Source organism: Hyaena hyaena, unplaced genomic scaffold (genome assembly GCF_003009895.1).
Source record: "Hyaena hyaena isolate Hyena2069 unplaced genomic scaffold, ASM300989v1 scaffold_118, whole genome shotgun sequence".
Classification (NCBI taxonomy): Eukaryota; Metazoa; Chordata; class Mammalia; order Carnivora; family Hyaenidae; genus Hyaena; species Hyaena hyaena.
In genome coordinates this window covers 3,403,234-3,418,660 of record NW_024080751.1, presented here as the reverse complement: position 1 = coordinate 3,418,660, position 15,427 = coordinate 3,403,234, and the positions used below count along the sequence as shown (strand labels likewise).

General features: G+C 62.3%; 1 protein-coding gene across 1 annotated transcript in view; it reads left to right on the top strand.

Annotated features, from left to right (window-relative positions):
- PHACTR3 (phosphatase and actin regulator 3) overlaps nt 1–15,427 on the top strand; it is a 209,314-nt gene that overhangs the window by 188,094 nt on the left and 5,793 nt on the right. The window contains exons 9-10 of the mRNA XM_039236929.1: nt 10,561–10,616; nt 14,614–14,675. Of these exons, the coding sequence (XP_039092860.1) occupies nt 10,561–10,616; nt 14,614–14,675 (118 nt within the window). The remainder of the gene's footprint in view (nt 1–10,560; nt 10,617–14,613; nt 14,676–15,427) is intronic.

The window sequence follows — 15,427 nt, the reverse complement described above, 5'->3', positions numbered from 1 at the left end:
CTGAGCCTGTGAAATGGGTGCGGAAGGCCTGCCTGCTCAGGGGTTTCAGAGACTGAGGAACTGCCCTGCTTTACCTGGAATCGGGTAGCTTGTGACCTTCGTTAACGTGTGTTCTGTGTGCAGACTGTGACGTAAGTACTGTATCAGTTGTATTTTACGACTAAGCAAATGGTGGCTCAGAGAGGTCAGGGAGACGCTCAGTGTCCCACAGGCAGGATGTCGTGGAGCTGAGATCTGACCCGGGCGGCTGGCTCTGAGCACTGGGCCTGCAGCCTCTCTGCTTCGTGGAATAATTGCAGACCGTGAGGTCTGTCATGATTGTCCCTGGTCACTGAGAGCCCGGGTTCCTCTGTCTTTCTGCTCAGTTACGCTCACACTGGCATGTATCCTCTGTGGATTAAGATGGCTGCAGGAGCACCGGACATCACATGGAAGTACACATCTCTGAGCTGAATCGGCTCCCGGAGGCTCCGCAGCACATCTTTAAAGGTCAGAACCCCTCATTGTGGCGATGTTTCGCTGAAGAGGCTGCCTCGAGCAGAACCTGTTGTCCGATGCTGCTTCGGGAGGGAGAACAGAGATTGGGCAGGAAACTAGCAGCCTGTGCTCCTGTGGGTTTCAGGTTAATTTTGTTGTGTGGCTCGGCTGAAGAGGGAGGGGAAGGAACGAGCAAACACGGACGGGTGAATGAGAACAGTCTGCCTGGACCCCAGTCCCGGGACCAGCATTTCTACTGCAGTCTGGTCCGAGGGGTCCACGTGGAGCCCCGCGGGCTGGGGAGATTGCCACGTGGGAGTTTATCGGGGCCCCGCGTACAGTCCAGCGCTGGGCTCAGGGGCCCTGGGGGGCTGGCAGGAGGGATGAGCCTCCTCCCCCACAACATCTCAGTTCGAGGGCGGGCACTTCCTGAGCGACCTCCGTGTGCCGCCCTTGGCACTGAGCGCTGGGGACAGAGGTTGGAGCAGTGCCTTCAGGACAAGGGACGGCAGGCGAGGGAGGGGCTGGGCCGGTGTGTGACACAGCGTGTGGTCACGGGACCCAGGGAGGGCCTCTGGCATGCCAGGTGCAGGGGTGCTGCTGTGCGGGTCCTCCTGTGCCCCCACCCCTGCCCTGTGGTTACTAGCTTCCCCCCACCCCGGAGCACGAGGACCAACCGCCCCATATGCTCTGGAGGAAGTTCCGTCCCCCGAAGAAACATTTGGGGTGTAGGGCGGTGCCGTGTCCTGTTTAACCTCAAGGATGGTTCCGGGTGGAGCTCTCGTCTCCATCCGCTGTGGGGACCAGTGTCGGGACGGCCTGGTTCCCGCAGCCCCCCAAGCCCTGCCCAGAGGCAGCTCCGCCGCCAGCCGCCAGGCCCTCGAAGGACACCGGACACACCGGTGCTGGTGATGCACCGAAAAGCCGGTTAAAAGAGAAATGATAACACGATCTGATGTTGCTGCAGATGCCTTACTGTCCCCTGAGTCACACGGGTGTGCGCTTCCTTGGCCGTCTTTGAGGTGGAATCAAGAACGTTCGGTTGAGGAAGGCCCTACGTTGGAGCTCTGTGACACAGGCGTGCGACACACCTCGTACAATCTCTAGGGTCGGTTTCCCGGAGGAGCGCTGAGGATTTAGAGGCACTGGGAAGGGTCTCCGCGCAGAATCCTTCGAGAGTGCTTGATTCCCTCCCCAGCCTCGCGCTCTCTCCCACCCCGACCAGCAGCAGGATTTTCGCACTTCGCCTTTACTGAGTCCAAGGGTTCAATGACATTTTCCTTTTACACCCGTAGTGAGTCATTTAATCCGTGTGCATAAACTTTAATTAAATTACCTAATTACAAAAATACGCCTGGTACACGTCGGTTTGGGGACAGAGGGACCAGTTCCTCATGGGCACAGAACTTGCTGTTGAGGACAGACAGCGATGGGCAGGGGCTGCGGGCTGAGTGTGGCCGTCGGGTCCTGGTTTTCCAGGATGGGGACGCTGGTTCATCTGGAGCCGGGGGGGGGGCGGCTACTGGACGGAGCCTCCCCCCCTCCCCCCCCGTGTAGTCCCGTCATCCTCGTTTATAGACAAGGGGGTTGTGTCCCTGGACACCAGGGCAACAGACCAGCAGTAGACACGTCAGGGACTTACTGCAAGGCGTGGGCACTGGCGCGGCAGGTCTGGAATCCGCGACCCGGGCTGGTGGGAAGGCTGGACCCTTCAAGTGTGGGCAGAGGCCGCTCTCCACAGGCGGAATTGCTTCTTCACCAGACAGCCCGAGCCCGGGTCCTAAAGCCCTTCAACTGATTGGGCCAGGCCCACCCAGAGCATCTAGGGCAGTCTCCCTTACGTACAGTCACATAAAGTGGACACCATTCACATCTACTAAGCACCTCCAGTGTGGTGCCGGATGAGTGAATGAATGCCTGGGCCCGTTGCCCTGTCACGTGGACCCCTCTGACTGTCAGCCAAAGGCAGTAAGAAGTTGGTGAGCGCCCTGGAGATCCCACAGCTGATTGGTGGAGAAGTTGGAATACCAGCCCGGGCTGGGTCTGGAACCCAGATTCTTTAAGCACAACATGATTTTCCGTTTTCTGTATCCACTTTTCTGCCTGTTCTTTCCAGAGTCCAGCTGGGCGAGCCCTCCGATAAAGGGCTCCAATAAAGTGTAGATGCGGCCCATAGTTTCCGGGTCCACACAGGGTTCTGCCGCCGGCCGCCGGCTTTCTCTGCCCAGGCCCTAAATGGGCACCAAGGCTCTCCCTGCACTTTGCTGTAACGCGTCCGTGCCCGTAAGAGCTCTTCTGAAAACATCAGGCTTGAACTGGGACCATTGGGTCAATGCATATGGCGTTATAACCTTGGTGGACGTCACCGGTGGTCCCACCGATGGGGGCCGACTCTTGGTCTACACTCCGGCCAGCACTGAGTTTCCCTCCTTTGGGCTCTCCGTCATTCTGCACTAACGCAATGACTTGTGGTCGGTGGTTGTTACTGCAGCAGGCTCGGGGAGGGGGGGAGGGGGGATGAGGGTGTTGGGCTCCACACCCCCCACAGCTGCAGCCCCGTGTCCCCGGGAGGCTTAGTGCGTCCCAGGGCCCCTGGCTGAGCGGCCGGCACTGCGCCTGGTGCTGGGGACGTGGCAGCAGCCGTGGGAGAGACAAGGGGGGAGAGAGGCCCGATGGACGAAGGGCCGGCGCCCCTGGGAGTCTCGGGACCCTGCAGGCCAGCTGCACGCGCTGTCCTGGGTTTGCACGCACGGCCTCCATCTCCCCTTTGTGAGCGGCAGGTAGGGGAGCGGAGGGCGTGTCCTTCACAGGCTTGGCCAGTGGCTGACCCCGGGCTGCCCTGCCACGTGTCAGAACCGGGCCCTGGGCCTGTATCTCCCCTTCCTCCCCATCCGTTCCCCGCCCTCCCCCGCCCCGACTGCGGACGGGGCCCAGGTCTCGGCACAGACCGCACAGCAAGGGATAGAAACCGTGTGGGGCGACTGCGAGGGCAGGGGGCTCGGGTCTGGGGGGGCCCCACCCACTCAGAGCTGCACCTCTGCCTGCTCTCCATGTGGCCTGGTCCTAGGGTCATCCCCACGAGGGGCCTCTCCTCCCCTGACCCCACCTCAGGCGGCTCACAAGGCCCTGGGGTCTGCAGCCCCGACAGCGCCCCCATGGGACTCCCCAGTGCCCTGCATGGGCCTGCATGTGGCAGCAGGGGTCCCCGCTGAATGGCAGTGGAAACGCGCGGGATCCTGTCCCGGGTGGGGACGCGCGTGGCCTGCTGGCTGGAGGCTGACCCAGCAGCGGGTCCGTGTTCCCAGGAAGCAGCTCCTGGAATAGCCCTCGGGGCGGCCTGTGGGCGGCTCTGCGGCTGCGCCTCTCTCTCCAGGAAGGTGTTCTGCCTCCTTGGAAGGAACCGGCTCTCGGTTCTCGCCTGATGCCCAGGTGATTTCAGTCATTTGTTTGGATCTCAGCCGTGGAAGTAGTGGAGGTTTGGGGCCTGTGCGCAGAGGGGCCGTGGGGGGCCGCTGAGGCCAAGCAGGGTGGGGGCTGGAGCACCTGCCTCTGACTTGGGGCCCCCACCCCCCAGGCCCGCAGCCCCAGCACCGTGCGGGACAGTTCAGCGGCCGCTGCGTGTCCGGCACTGGCCTCGGCAGCGACCCCGGGGGGCGGCTGTGGCCATCCTGTTTTCGGGGGAGATGAAGGCCGCCCGTCTGAAGGCATGGGCACCTGTCCCTGTCACACAGCTGCAGGGTGGTGGCTCGGGACTGAAGGTCGGGAGTGACTTTTGGTCCGAGATGCACAGCCTTCGCCTTGACAGCAGCTGCTGCACCCCGAGAGCGCCTTTCTAGAGTGGATTGAATCAGCTTGGATGTGCCGTCGGGCTGGGCACCTGGAAGGGAAGCGGGGAGGCTGGGGTAAGCCCTGGCGAAGGCAGGGACGTCACCACCTGGCAGAAGGTGCACCAGGTGTGGGAGTCCCAGACCTGAGGTGGCACAGGGGCCACCGCAGGCGAGGGCGAGCTGGGCCAGGAAGTACAGGACAAGCCTGGTGCGCGGCTGGGGCCCTGACACAGAGCCACGGGGCAGATGAGGAAAGGGAGGCCCCGGCTCGAGGGCTGAGCAGGTCACACAGTGAGATGTGGGGCTCAGAGCCCCAGCAGTGCCCCTTCCTGGGTGCTCCTTGCTGGGTGCTCCATGCTCTGCAGGTAAAGAGCCGCTGACGCGGTGAATGAGGCAAGCAGCGCGGAGTGACACGGTGTGGGGCCACGGAACATGGATTTGGAGGCCCCCCCGGCTTCTCGTTAGCAGTTTCATGAGGACCTTGGTTTGGGGGTTCTGCGTTTTTTCTAGCAGGGGGTACTCAGCAGTGGGCGACAGCGTCTGGGGAGGGGCTGGGGGAGTCCCGGGCCTCGGGGACGGGCAGGGCTGTGGCGGCCAGAGCGCTCGGCTAAGCCTCCGCATCTGCCCAAGGGCCCGGTCGGCGGCCGGCCTCACGGAGCGGCTGCAGGTGAAGAGAAGACCTATAGCAGGTGCGGTGAAGGTGGCGCTGTGGGCGGGGGTCAGGGTGACCTGGAGTTTACGACTCCTGTGACTCAGTTTCCCTGCAGACAAGAGGTGGCGAGATGAGCACAGGAAGTACCAAGTCAGGGTTCCCGGGCCCCATCGAAGCCCGGGGCTCCATGGACCTGGGGGGAGGGCACTACTGCCCGGACCCCCACATGACCCCCCGCCAGCAGCAGCAGCAGCAGCGGGCAGGGCGGCTGGCCCACAGAACCCCCGGGGCGCAGCCTGGGGGCGGGCGTGCAGGCGGCACCTGCCCCCCACCAGCCTCCCTCCTGGCCGCTGAGCGAGCCCTGGTCCCCATCCCCTGGTGGCCCCTCCTCCTGGGGCCGCCCTGGGGCCCTGGGCTCCGGGTCTGGGCAGAACCCCGCTGACCGGCCCGGAAGGAGGAGAGGCCTGGTGGCCGCAGCTTTAGTCTCTCCAGGAGATGATGGCGGTTTTCCTGGCCTCGCCCGTGTGGGAAAGGTTAGAGCCCGCAAGAGCAGCGCTCACACGGGCCAGCCCGGTCCCTCGCCCACCAGGACCCCCGTCCCCCATGTTGTCAGCCACTGAAGCCACTGAGATGCCGCTTGTCCCTGGCCTGTGACCGGAAGGTGGCCCCTGCTCTGCTGGCTGCGGCCTGGGGTCCACGTCCTGCTGTGTCTGGCCCCGTGGTGGGCAGCCGGTCTTCAACTGGCCCGTCCTTCCTGTGGGGCCGAGGAGCCCGTGACTGGTGCACAGGCAGCTGGGGAGGGGGGGGGGGCGCCTGCAGCCTCTTTATCATGTGACCTTTTGTGTAAAATTGGAACATCCTGATGCCATCGTGCTGACATCCGAGGGGCTTTAGGAACAGAAGAGCTCAGCTCTCGCCCTGTGCTCCTGCGACCTCGGTTCCCTCTGCTCCCTGAGATTTTGCACTCGTCAGCTGGTTCCTCTCCGCTTCCCAAGGTGTCTGGAGACTTCCACGGGCCCCTAGCTGAGTCCCCCAGAGAGCGCCTGCGGAGAAACACGGCCACAGTGTCCCAGGCTCCCCGGAACCGAGCTGGCGTGCGGGGAGGTCTGTGTGTGCGCAGTCGCTCCCGGACCGCTAGACGCTCCCACGGGCTGCTCGCCAGGCGGCCCGCTCACTCCTGGCCTCCGCCGAGGGCTGCACCTGCCGTCCTGGCCTCCGAGCCGCGAAGCCACCCTCCCCCCAGGTGTGCCTGGGAGGCAGGAAGGGGGTCTTTGGGGGGCGGGGGGGTTACCCGGGGCTCAGCTCGCTCCGGAGTCCAGGAGATGGGGGTGAGGCCCCGGGGAGGTGGGCGTGGGGCCTGCTAGCCGCCAGGGTGCCCACTCTGCCTGGGGGGTGGGGGGGACACACCCAAGTAGACAATTCTTGTGTGCTTTCAAGGAAAGCCAGAAAGGATTTTAAAAGTGAAACGTGCAATTGATTGTCACTTCACGTTCTCAGTTTTAAATTTTTTTTTTTTAATGTTTTATTCTAGGAGAGAGAGAGAGAGAGAGAGACAGCGTGAGCAGGGGAGGGTCAGAGAGAGAGGGAGTGACAGACTCTGAAACAGGCTCCAGGCTCTGAGCTGGCTGTCAGCACAGAGCCCAACCCGGGGCTCGAACCCACGAACCGCGAGATCATGACCTGAGCGAAAGTTGGGCGCTTAACCGACTAAGCCACCCAGGCGCCCCACGTTCTCAGTTTTAAAGTATCGTGTGAGTCCCAAGTGCAGCTGCTTGCTGTGTGGACCATGGAGCTCTGATGGGGCTGGACCCAGGCCATCCCCCCAGCCCGGACAGGCTTAGGCCTGCGCAGCTTGGCCCCGCCTGGGCCCCGTTCCCCAGGGGGCAGGGCTGGTTCCACAGCCAGCCATGGCCCGTGCCCGAGCTGTGCCTCCCGTGTCTGAGGTTAGGCGAGGTGACGGTGCTGTGCTCATGCCCCGAACCTCCGCGGCCTTGCCCAGCACGGTGTGTCCCGCACACAGTCAGTCCACTGTGGTCAGGCCGGGCCTCCGGGAGGCTGGCCCGCACGGCCCCGGTCGGAGGCTGCACCGTCTGGGGTGGGGCCCAGCTTGCCGTCAGGGAAGGGACCCCATGGAAGGTCCCACAGCTTTCCTAGGGCTCAGCCCAGACACAGCTTCTGTCCTGCCCCGGCCGCCGCTCTGACCCGCCATGCAGTCCCGCCTGGCCGCAGGGGGCTGGCGAGTGTGGGGAGACCCCAGACCCCGGAGAGCAGTGGCCATGTCCACACTGCTGGCCCAGGTCGGTTTCTGGACCATCAGCGGGCCGTGGGGTGGGGCGGGGGCAGCGTGATGGCGCAGCAGGGTGTCTCCATGGGCACAACGGACGGTGGGCCTCAGTCACCACCCTGTGCCCGTGCTCGTGTGAGCCTGGCACCAGGAGTCTGATGGAGGAGGCTGAGAGACTGATGAAGGGAAGCCTGTGGGTGTTTGGTGGCAGGAGGCCTGTGTGTGTCTGATGGAGGAAGGAGTGAGTGTCTGACAGGAGACTGACTGATGGAAGGGGGTCTGTGTGAGTGTCTGACGGGGGAGGGAGGGAAGGAGTGTCTGACGGAGGAGGGCCTCCTGGGGACTGGATGCTGGCCAGGCTGCCGCAGGGTAGAGACTGCAGCTCCCTTGGCTGAGGCTGGAGGGACCTGGCCTCGGGGCACCAGGTGGGCGACACAGATAGAGGTCACGGTAATAACGCGCCCCGTGCGCGTGCCAGCCCCTTGCCTTCGGTTTTCTCACCCCTCAGTACCCTCCCCCTCCCCCCCGCGCGGGGTCACGAGGGCAGGAAGGGGTGGGGGGCTGGAGGCTGGTGGGGGGGGGGGCGTCAGCAGGTAGCAGGGCTGAAGCTCCACTTCGGACTCGCGCATTCCGGGGGACGGAAGTGTGAGCGCCGTCTGCGGAGCCGAGGAGCCGGACGGTGCCGCGGCGTCCTTATTCTCGTAGGACTCACGCGGGTGACCCGGTCGCCAGCTGCCTGTGGCCGCGTCCGCTCGCTGCCACCGCACAGCCGTCCTCCCCGGGCCTGGTCTCCCCGCTCCGCTGTTCACCGCGTTCTCAGCACAGGGTCAGGTGCGCAGCAGGGCTTCGCCCTGGATCCGTTTGGAGGGGCAGGCGGGCCCTGGGGACCAGGAGCAGGAACGGGTGCCCCCCCCCCGCGAGGACGCGCACCCACAGGTGCGCACACTGTCCCCCGGGGCCACGGCCCTCAGCCTGCCCTTGGCCGGGTGCTCCATTCAAGTCCCCGCGGCCCGGCCAGCGCACCCCGGCCCGGCGCCGGCCTCCGCCCTGCGCACAGGTGGGGACCCGGAGGGGAGATGGGCAGGAGCCTCTCTACGTTCCTGGCATTTCTTTTCCGGGTGCTGTTCCTCACGCTCGGCTTTCTCAGTGGGAAGAGTCAAAAATAGCCTGTGGCTTCCCCGGCGGCTCCTGCGCGTCACTCTCACTCCTCGCTGGCTGTGCTTCTGGATCAGGAGGAGCTGGGGAGATCCCTCGGGAGCTGGATCCGCCGCACCCCTCCCCCAGCCCAGCCGCCCTGACTGTGTCCGCAGGGCCCCCCCCCCAGGCTAAGGCCCCCAAGTGAAGATGGTCTGGCCGCATCCCCTGCCCCAGGCTCCGCTGGAACCCGCTTCCGAGGGAGGGGCCTCCGCACACTCATTTGCCCCCTGGTCTTGCTGCGTGTGCTCACCTGCGCCGGGCTCTGGGGTCCACACGGGCCGTTCACCTGATCCCAGTTGCCCCTCGGGGCCTTCGTGGTCTCTGTCAGGAGGGCGCAGTCCTGCCTCCTGCTGTCGGACGGCTCGTGGGTTTGTTGTCCCTGCTGGACGGGGAGCCCCTCCTGCACAGGCAGAGGCGGGCGGATACGAGGCTTAGGTATTCAGTCTACCAGCTAAAGCTTGGGCTCGCCGCTCTCCCTCCAGAGCTGACACTGTCCACGCACCTTGGACGTTTCACAGGCCCTCGGCCACTTGTGGGTCCGCAGAGCCTGCCCGAATGTCTGACGGGGGTCATGGCCCTGGGCGTTGCCGGGGGAGGTTTGGGGAACTTGTCTGGTTTGAGGAAATCTTCAGCCTCGGTCCTCAGGTGTCCCTGCTGGCGTCCTGGAGAAGCAGCTAGCACTCACTGGGCAGCAGGCTCTGCCCCCTGTAGATTGTCCATAGGCTCTGCCAAAAGTTTCCTCTTCCATGAAGCCTGCCGTGATCACTCCCTTGCTCCTTCCCATCTACAAGCTGTGTGTGAGCAGTTAGGCGACGCTGAGGCTGGAGGGTGGCTTCTTCCCATGGCTGGCTCCTCCTCACGTGGGCCTCAGAGGAGATGGGTCTCCCCCAAACCCTCCTCCACCTGCCTGGTCACTCATTCGTCACAGCCCCCATTTTAATTCCTCTGGGCACTAGCCCCCTCTGGAATGGTTTTGTTCAGTTGGTTACTGTTTGTTTGCCTCCCCCTTTAGACTGAGAGCCTTCCAGGGCAGGGGAGGCTTGTTCCCGGGCATCGGGGGGCTGAAGCTGCCTGGCACAGGGCAGGTACCCCAGAGTCCTCTGCTGACCAACGAATGGCACTTGGGAGGTTTTAGGGAGGGAGCCCCGCCTGTGAGCCGGGTTTCCGTGCCTTCCCTGGGGCAGATGGGGAGCTGTCGGGGGTGGGGGTGGGTTCGGGCCCCACCAGACATCAGGACAAGATGTCGAGGCCCCCGCCCCCGGAGGAGGCGCGCACACAAAGCCCTCGCTGGTGGTGTTCCTGGGAGGCGGGAGCAGCCAGCCCTGGGGACGCCCTCAGCTTTGTGCCGGGACAGCGAGTGTGAATAGCAGACAGATATTTCTGGAGGCAGCATCCTCTCTGGGGCAAAGGATCTTGGCTCTGACTTCTGGGCGGTCGCAGGCTCAGCCCCGCCGTCGCCCTGGGGTGGCGCGAGGGTCCGGAAGCGGGCGGCCCCTGGCTGGGACCCAGGCACAGCGTCGCCGGAGTTACCAGGAGGACTGGAGCTCCTCGCTCGTTCCGGCTAATTATGCGCTCGCGCCTGACAAATCCTTTATCTGTTGTGTGTATTTGTTTTTGGCTGTACCGCCGACTCTTCGGCGAGTCCCCTTGGAGGGCTGGTCCTGAGCCCCGTGGGTGGGGGCGGCCGGCAGGGAGGCGGCTGGGGGTGCCCCGCCCTGGGCTGCAGCTCCGCGCGCTCAGGAGGCGGCGCTGGCTGTCCCTCCCCCTGCGTGGGCTGCCGGCAAAGCTACTTGGGGCAGAAGCTGGTGCCACCCCTGCTCAGGAGGGGCTTCCTCCCTGGTGGGGGGGGCGTCCCGCAGGCCAGCAGCGCTCTCAGGTCCCAAGGTGGCCCGGGGCGCCCCAGGAGCTCGGGGACAGCCCGACACCTCCCTCCCGTGCGGGGATCCAACTCACTCGCCAGCAAGAGGCGGCCGCCAGAGGTCCCGCCCTTCTCCAGCGTGCGGGGACAGCACCTTCAGGGGCGCGCCGGCCACCCCGGCTCCTGGGTGGCCCCCGGCAGAGCCCGGGACGAGTCTGCAGGCGGCCACCATGGTGCAAAATGTGATTCTCGTGTTTTTCCGCAGACGGCTGAGCCAGAGGCCTGCCGTGGAGGAGCTGGAGCGAAGGAACATCCTGAAACGTGAGTAGCTGCGTCCCGGGTCCTCTGGGGGCGGGTCTGTGGCAGGTGCAGCCCTCGCTCCCCGTGGCCCCGGGAGGCGCGGTCGCACTGGGAAAAGAAACCCTAAAGGAAAGTTGATTTACTCGGAAATGCCTCCTTTGAAAATTAAGAGGAAAAATAAAAGCTTGCCTCGGAGAGTAATTAAAGATATCGCTATTTCCAGGGTTATTTAATAAGCCCTGTAGATCTCGGGGAAATGCCTCAATATTCTCTTTGCGCTGTGGGTTTCAGGCAGGTTTCCCTGGGGGTTTGGGGTGGGCGTTCTGACGGCCGCGGAGGTCACAGGCAGGGTGTGGACAGTGTCAGAAAGCATAGGGAGGAGGGCATGGGCCTGGGGCGGGACAGGCACAGAGTGCAGTCGTGGCGCATCTGCCCTGGGGGTCACAAGTCTGTCTCCGGGACCCTGTCCGGCTCCACGCCGCATGGGGGTCCCCAGGTGTGTGACCGCAGGTGTCCACAAACCCCCCCCATGGCAGAGAGAACGCCGTTCAGGCTCCTTAGAGCCCATGGTGGTTCGGGGCGGTCACACCCCTTCCCCGTGTTTCTCAGATAGTTCTCTGGTCCACAGACTTAGCTCTCAAAACATTTTGTACAAAAAGTGTCTTCTAAGGGCCTGGCTTATTTAAAGCGCTTTCATTGTTTCTCTCTTGACACAATGCACCCTGCAGATATTCTCTGAGTTTGGTTTTTTATTCTGTGAACATCTTTTCACAAAGTTAGGGCAGCGCGTGAGCTGGCTTTGTGCCAGAAGGCAGGCGGGGGACCCTGCTGATGCCTGTACCCCTGGCCCGGGCACCTTCAGGCTCCCTTCTTCGTAGGTGGTTGGGAGTATTTCACACCACGATGAGGGATGTTTTCATCATCGGACTTCAGAGAGGGCACCTAGTCTTCTCTGTTGAATGGACTTGGCCACATCTGAGGATTTATTTATTTTTTATTTTTTTAATGTTTATTTTTTGAGAGGCAGAGGCAGAGCATGAGGGAGGGAGGAGCAGAGAGAGAGGGAGACACAGAATCTGAAGCAGCTCCAGGCTCTGAGCTGTCAGCACAGAGCCTGACACGGGGCTCGAACTCACACACCGTGAGATCGTGACCCGAGCCGCAGTCGGATGCTTAACCGACTGAGCCACCCGGGCGCCCCCAAGTATTAGAAGGTTTAAAAATTTCATCACTTACTTATCTACTAAGCCACAGATGTCCTCAGGGAGCTGTGGGCAACTTGTAGGCTTCCTGGGAGGGGAGCCCCCCACAGGGCGCTGCGGCTTCCCCATGAGCTGAGGGGCTCTGCCCCAGTGTGGACCTCTCCCCTGCTACTCGGGAGCACCCCGATAGCTTTAGTCTTTACAAATAAACGTCAGAGCTTTAAAAACAGAGCCAGTGCTTGGTGAATAGAGGTGGTAAGTGGATGTGTGGAACTTTCTGCACTCACCTTCTGTGGGAGGAAGGGAGAGACGGGCTTCCTCCGCGGTGGCCATGGCGACTCCTTGCTTCGCCATCGAGCCAGGCAGGCGTGTCTGTAGCCCTGAAGCTTCTCACATGCCCTGTGTGGGAGTATCTGCGGATGCCACTGCTAGTTTGTGGTGGGCGTTTGTTGGGTCTTGCTCTGCGGAGCTGAGCAGCAGGTAACCGTGTGCGGGTCCAGCACGGAACGCAGAGCCACAGCCCCGACGCAGGCTCCCCGCCTGCCTGCTGCAGTGCGTTTTCTGCCCGTAGTCAGTTCTTGGGATGTCGTCACGTCATCTCATGCTCTGGGCAGCCCGGGATTGGCTGGGACCAGGTCTCAGGGAGGGACCCTTCGAACTCGGCCTGGGTGTTACTCGTGGGTGAGACCCAGCGGCCCCTTTGCAGGTGACGCCACCAAACCCGGTGCTTCGGCGTCAGGCCCCGCTGCGCCTGCAGGTGCTCAGGGCTCGCTGCTCTTCCCATTTGATCGTTACAGCAGTGGTTTGCACCCCGTCCCCATTTCCTTAGCAAGGAGGTAGAGCTGCAGGTTGCCTGGTGCCGCAAGCTGGGTCCGAACCCCTGCACTAGAAGCAATGATGTATCTCTCAAATGTAGCGGAAGACTCAAATGTAGCTGACCAAGCCACTGGCGCTCTTTCCAGAATGTCTGGGTATGGAGACCGTGGTCAGGGTCCCTTGTTTTGTATAAGGCAGGGGGTTTTCTGGGTCTGGGAACAAAAAGCTCACAAACTCATCGCTAGGTGGAGCTCACAGACCACCCGGGGCTCGGGCTCTGAGGAAGGTCGGTGCCCAGTACAGCACCTGGCGCAGAGGGCACCCTGCCAGGGAGGGGACCCCACCTTCGAAGATCGGCGCTCCAGAACACTGTGACCTTGGTGATAACGTTGTTCCTGATGAAAGCACAGATCCGGGTTTCTGTCCCTGTTTACACGTGGAGGCTGTGCTTGACCTTCATCCATGGCCTAGTTTTTTTTTTTTTTTAATATATATATATATTTTAATTTCTAGGAGAGAGAGAGAGACAGCGTGAGCAGGGGAGGGTCAGAGAGAGAGGGAGACACAGACTCTGAAATAGGCTCCAGGCTCTGAGCTGGCAGTCAGCACAGAGCCCGACGCAGGGCTCGAACCCACGAACCGCGAGATCATGACCTAAGCGAAAGTCGGACGCTTAACCGACTGAGCCACCCAGGCGCCCCCATCCATGGCCTGTTTTTAAAGAAATCTGAAAAATTCACCTCATGGCATCACTTAAATCCCTCGGGGTTGGCCTGGTATCAATACTCTTACAATTTTTTCTTGATCGTATCATCAGCTTCCTGGTGAGGACTTGCAACTGTGGCTTCTTCTGGTTTATCACTTGGATTAAAAACCAAGAACACTACAGGGTTTCATTTCCTTTCTAAATCATTCAAACATGAGATAAATCCTCCTTTAAAAAATATTACTGAAATAAACCACGTATCCAGCATCCACGAACCCAGTCCCGCAAGTGCATGAACGTGCGGAATGTTTTAAGGAGAGGCAGGCAATGCGGGCCTCTCTCCCCCCCCCCCCCCCCCCCGGACAGCCATGTTTCTAGGAGCGAGTGCTGGCAGGTGAGCATCCCTTCCCAGCACGGGGACCCGAGGCTATCTTTAGCAACAGAGAGTGCCAGAAATAGGACATCCGTTATCTCGCACCCCAGGGCAAAGCCTGCCTTGTACACCGCGGCTCCCCGGGTCCCTATTTTTAGCTCCTGCGTGTAGGTGCGCTGACAGCTTGAACGTTAATAGTAACAGCCCGGCAGCCGCGCTGAGCTCGGCGAGGCACGGAGCCTCCTCTAAAAGGCACGTCACGTAAAGCGTGTGCTCACTTCTGCCGCGGGGAGTCAGCTGGGTTCACGCTACGTTCAGATTGAAATACACCCTGAAAGTGTAGATTCCGGGCAAGGCTGTGCTGCCCCAGTCGGGAGAGGCTGCTCCTCGTCGCATGCTGGGTGGGTACGAGTCCGCTTTCCTCGGGAGTAGAAGGAGGAAACAAGCGGTGACCGTTCTGTTAGTTTCGTGTGTAATACGCGTAGACGACGTACACGACCGGACCCGTGTGCGCACACCCGCGTATCCCACTGAACCGTCTGTGCGTGCCGTCTCCGCTCCTGGACGTCAGGAGACCAGAGAGATTTGGTGAGGGAAGAACTCCCTGTTTCTCCTGCAAATAAATGCGCAGCTGAGGGTGGCCGGCGACTGCTGACCCCGAGGAAGCCCCGGGGAGGCAGGGCTGCCCCAGTGCACGTCTCTCTCTCTCTCTCTCTCTGTGGCAGTGGGACCACGCTCTGAGCCGTGGCCGGCGGCGCGGAGGAGAGCCAGCTGTGACAGGGAACAGAGGCTCCTCCGTGAGGCGTCCTTGGTGTCCCGCCTCAGCCACCAGAAAGCGGAGGGCGTGAGCTCACTTCTCCACCGAAAAGAAGAAAGTCTCAATCCATTTTTATTTTTCTTTTCTCTGTTAACCATCCACAGAAAGGAATGATCAGACAGAGCAGGAAGAAAGAAGAGAAATCAAGCAGAGGCTGACAAGAAAGGTACTGTAACTTGAGTGCCTTTTACCCGCTGAATCTCGAGGGACAGGCGCACCGGAGCCGTGCTGGGGGGGACGCGGGGTGTCCCTGTGGCGCCGGATGACGTCTTGCCGGCCAGCAGCGGATTCGCTCCCCGGTGCCGCCGCCACCCCCGGGGTGACCCTCCGTGCCCGCGGGTGAGACCCTCACAGGGCACAGGACAGGCCCGATGACATCACCACTTAAGTCCGTAAAGGCGTTTCTCCCCATTCCCTGGATCTCTGCTCGGTGCCTGAGACGCGCCGCCCTGCGTGTCAGCGCCGGGTTACCGTGAGGCTCTTCGGCACCCTCCGTGTGTCTGGGAGCTCCTGATGGCAGAAACGTCTGATCAGCCGCCGGGGTGTGTGTCAGGGATGCACATGGCCAAGGTGACGCTGGCCCTGGCCAGCTTGGGTCACGGCGGCACAGTCCCTTCCAGTTCAGGGCGCAGACCGTTTCTGAACCCCAGCGTCCTGGTTTCTCTCTGTCCGCAGTAATGACGGCAATGTCGTGATGCACTTCAGGTCCATCGAGCTTGACCTGAGAGCCTGGGGCGGCGGCATCCACTCCCTCGGGGACTTCTTGTTAAGAGCTCATCTCACGAGAATGGGAAGAGCCAGCCGGTGCCGTCCAACCTGTTTGCCGTTACTTCGCCGCCCTCTCCGTGAGGCTGGGCTGTGTACGGGGTGCAGCCGGGCTCCCGGGAGTGACCCCTCTGGGGGGCTGTGTTGGGGGGC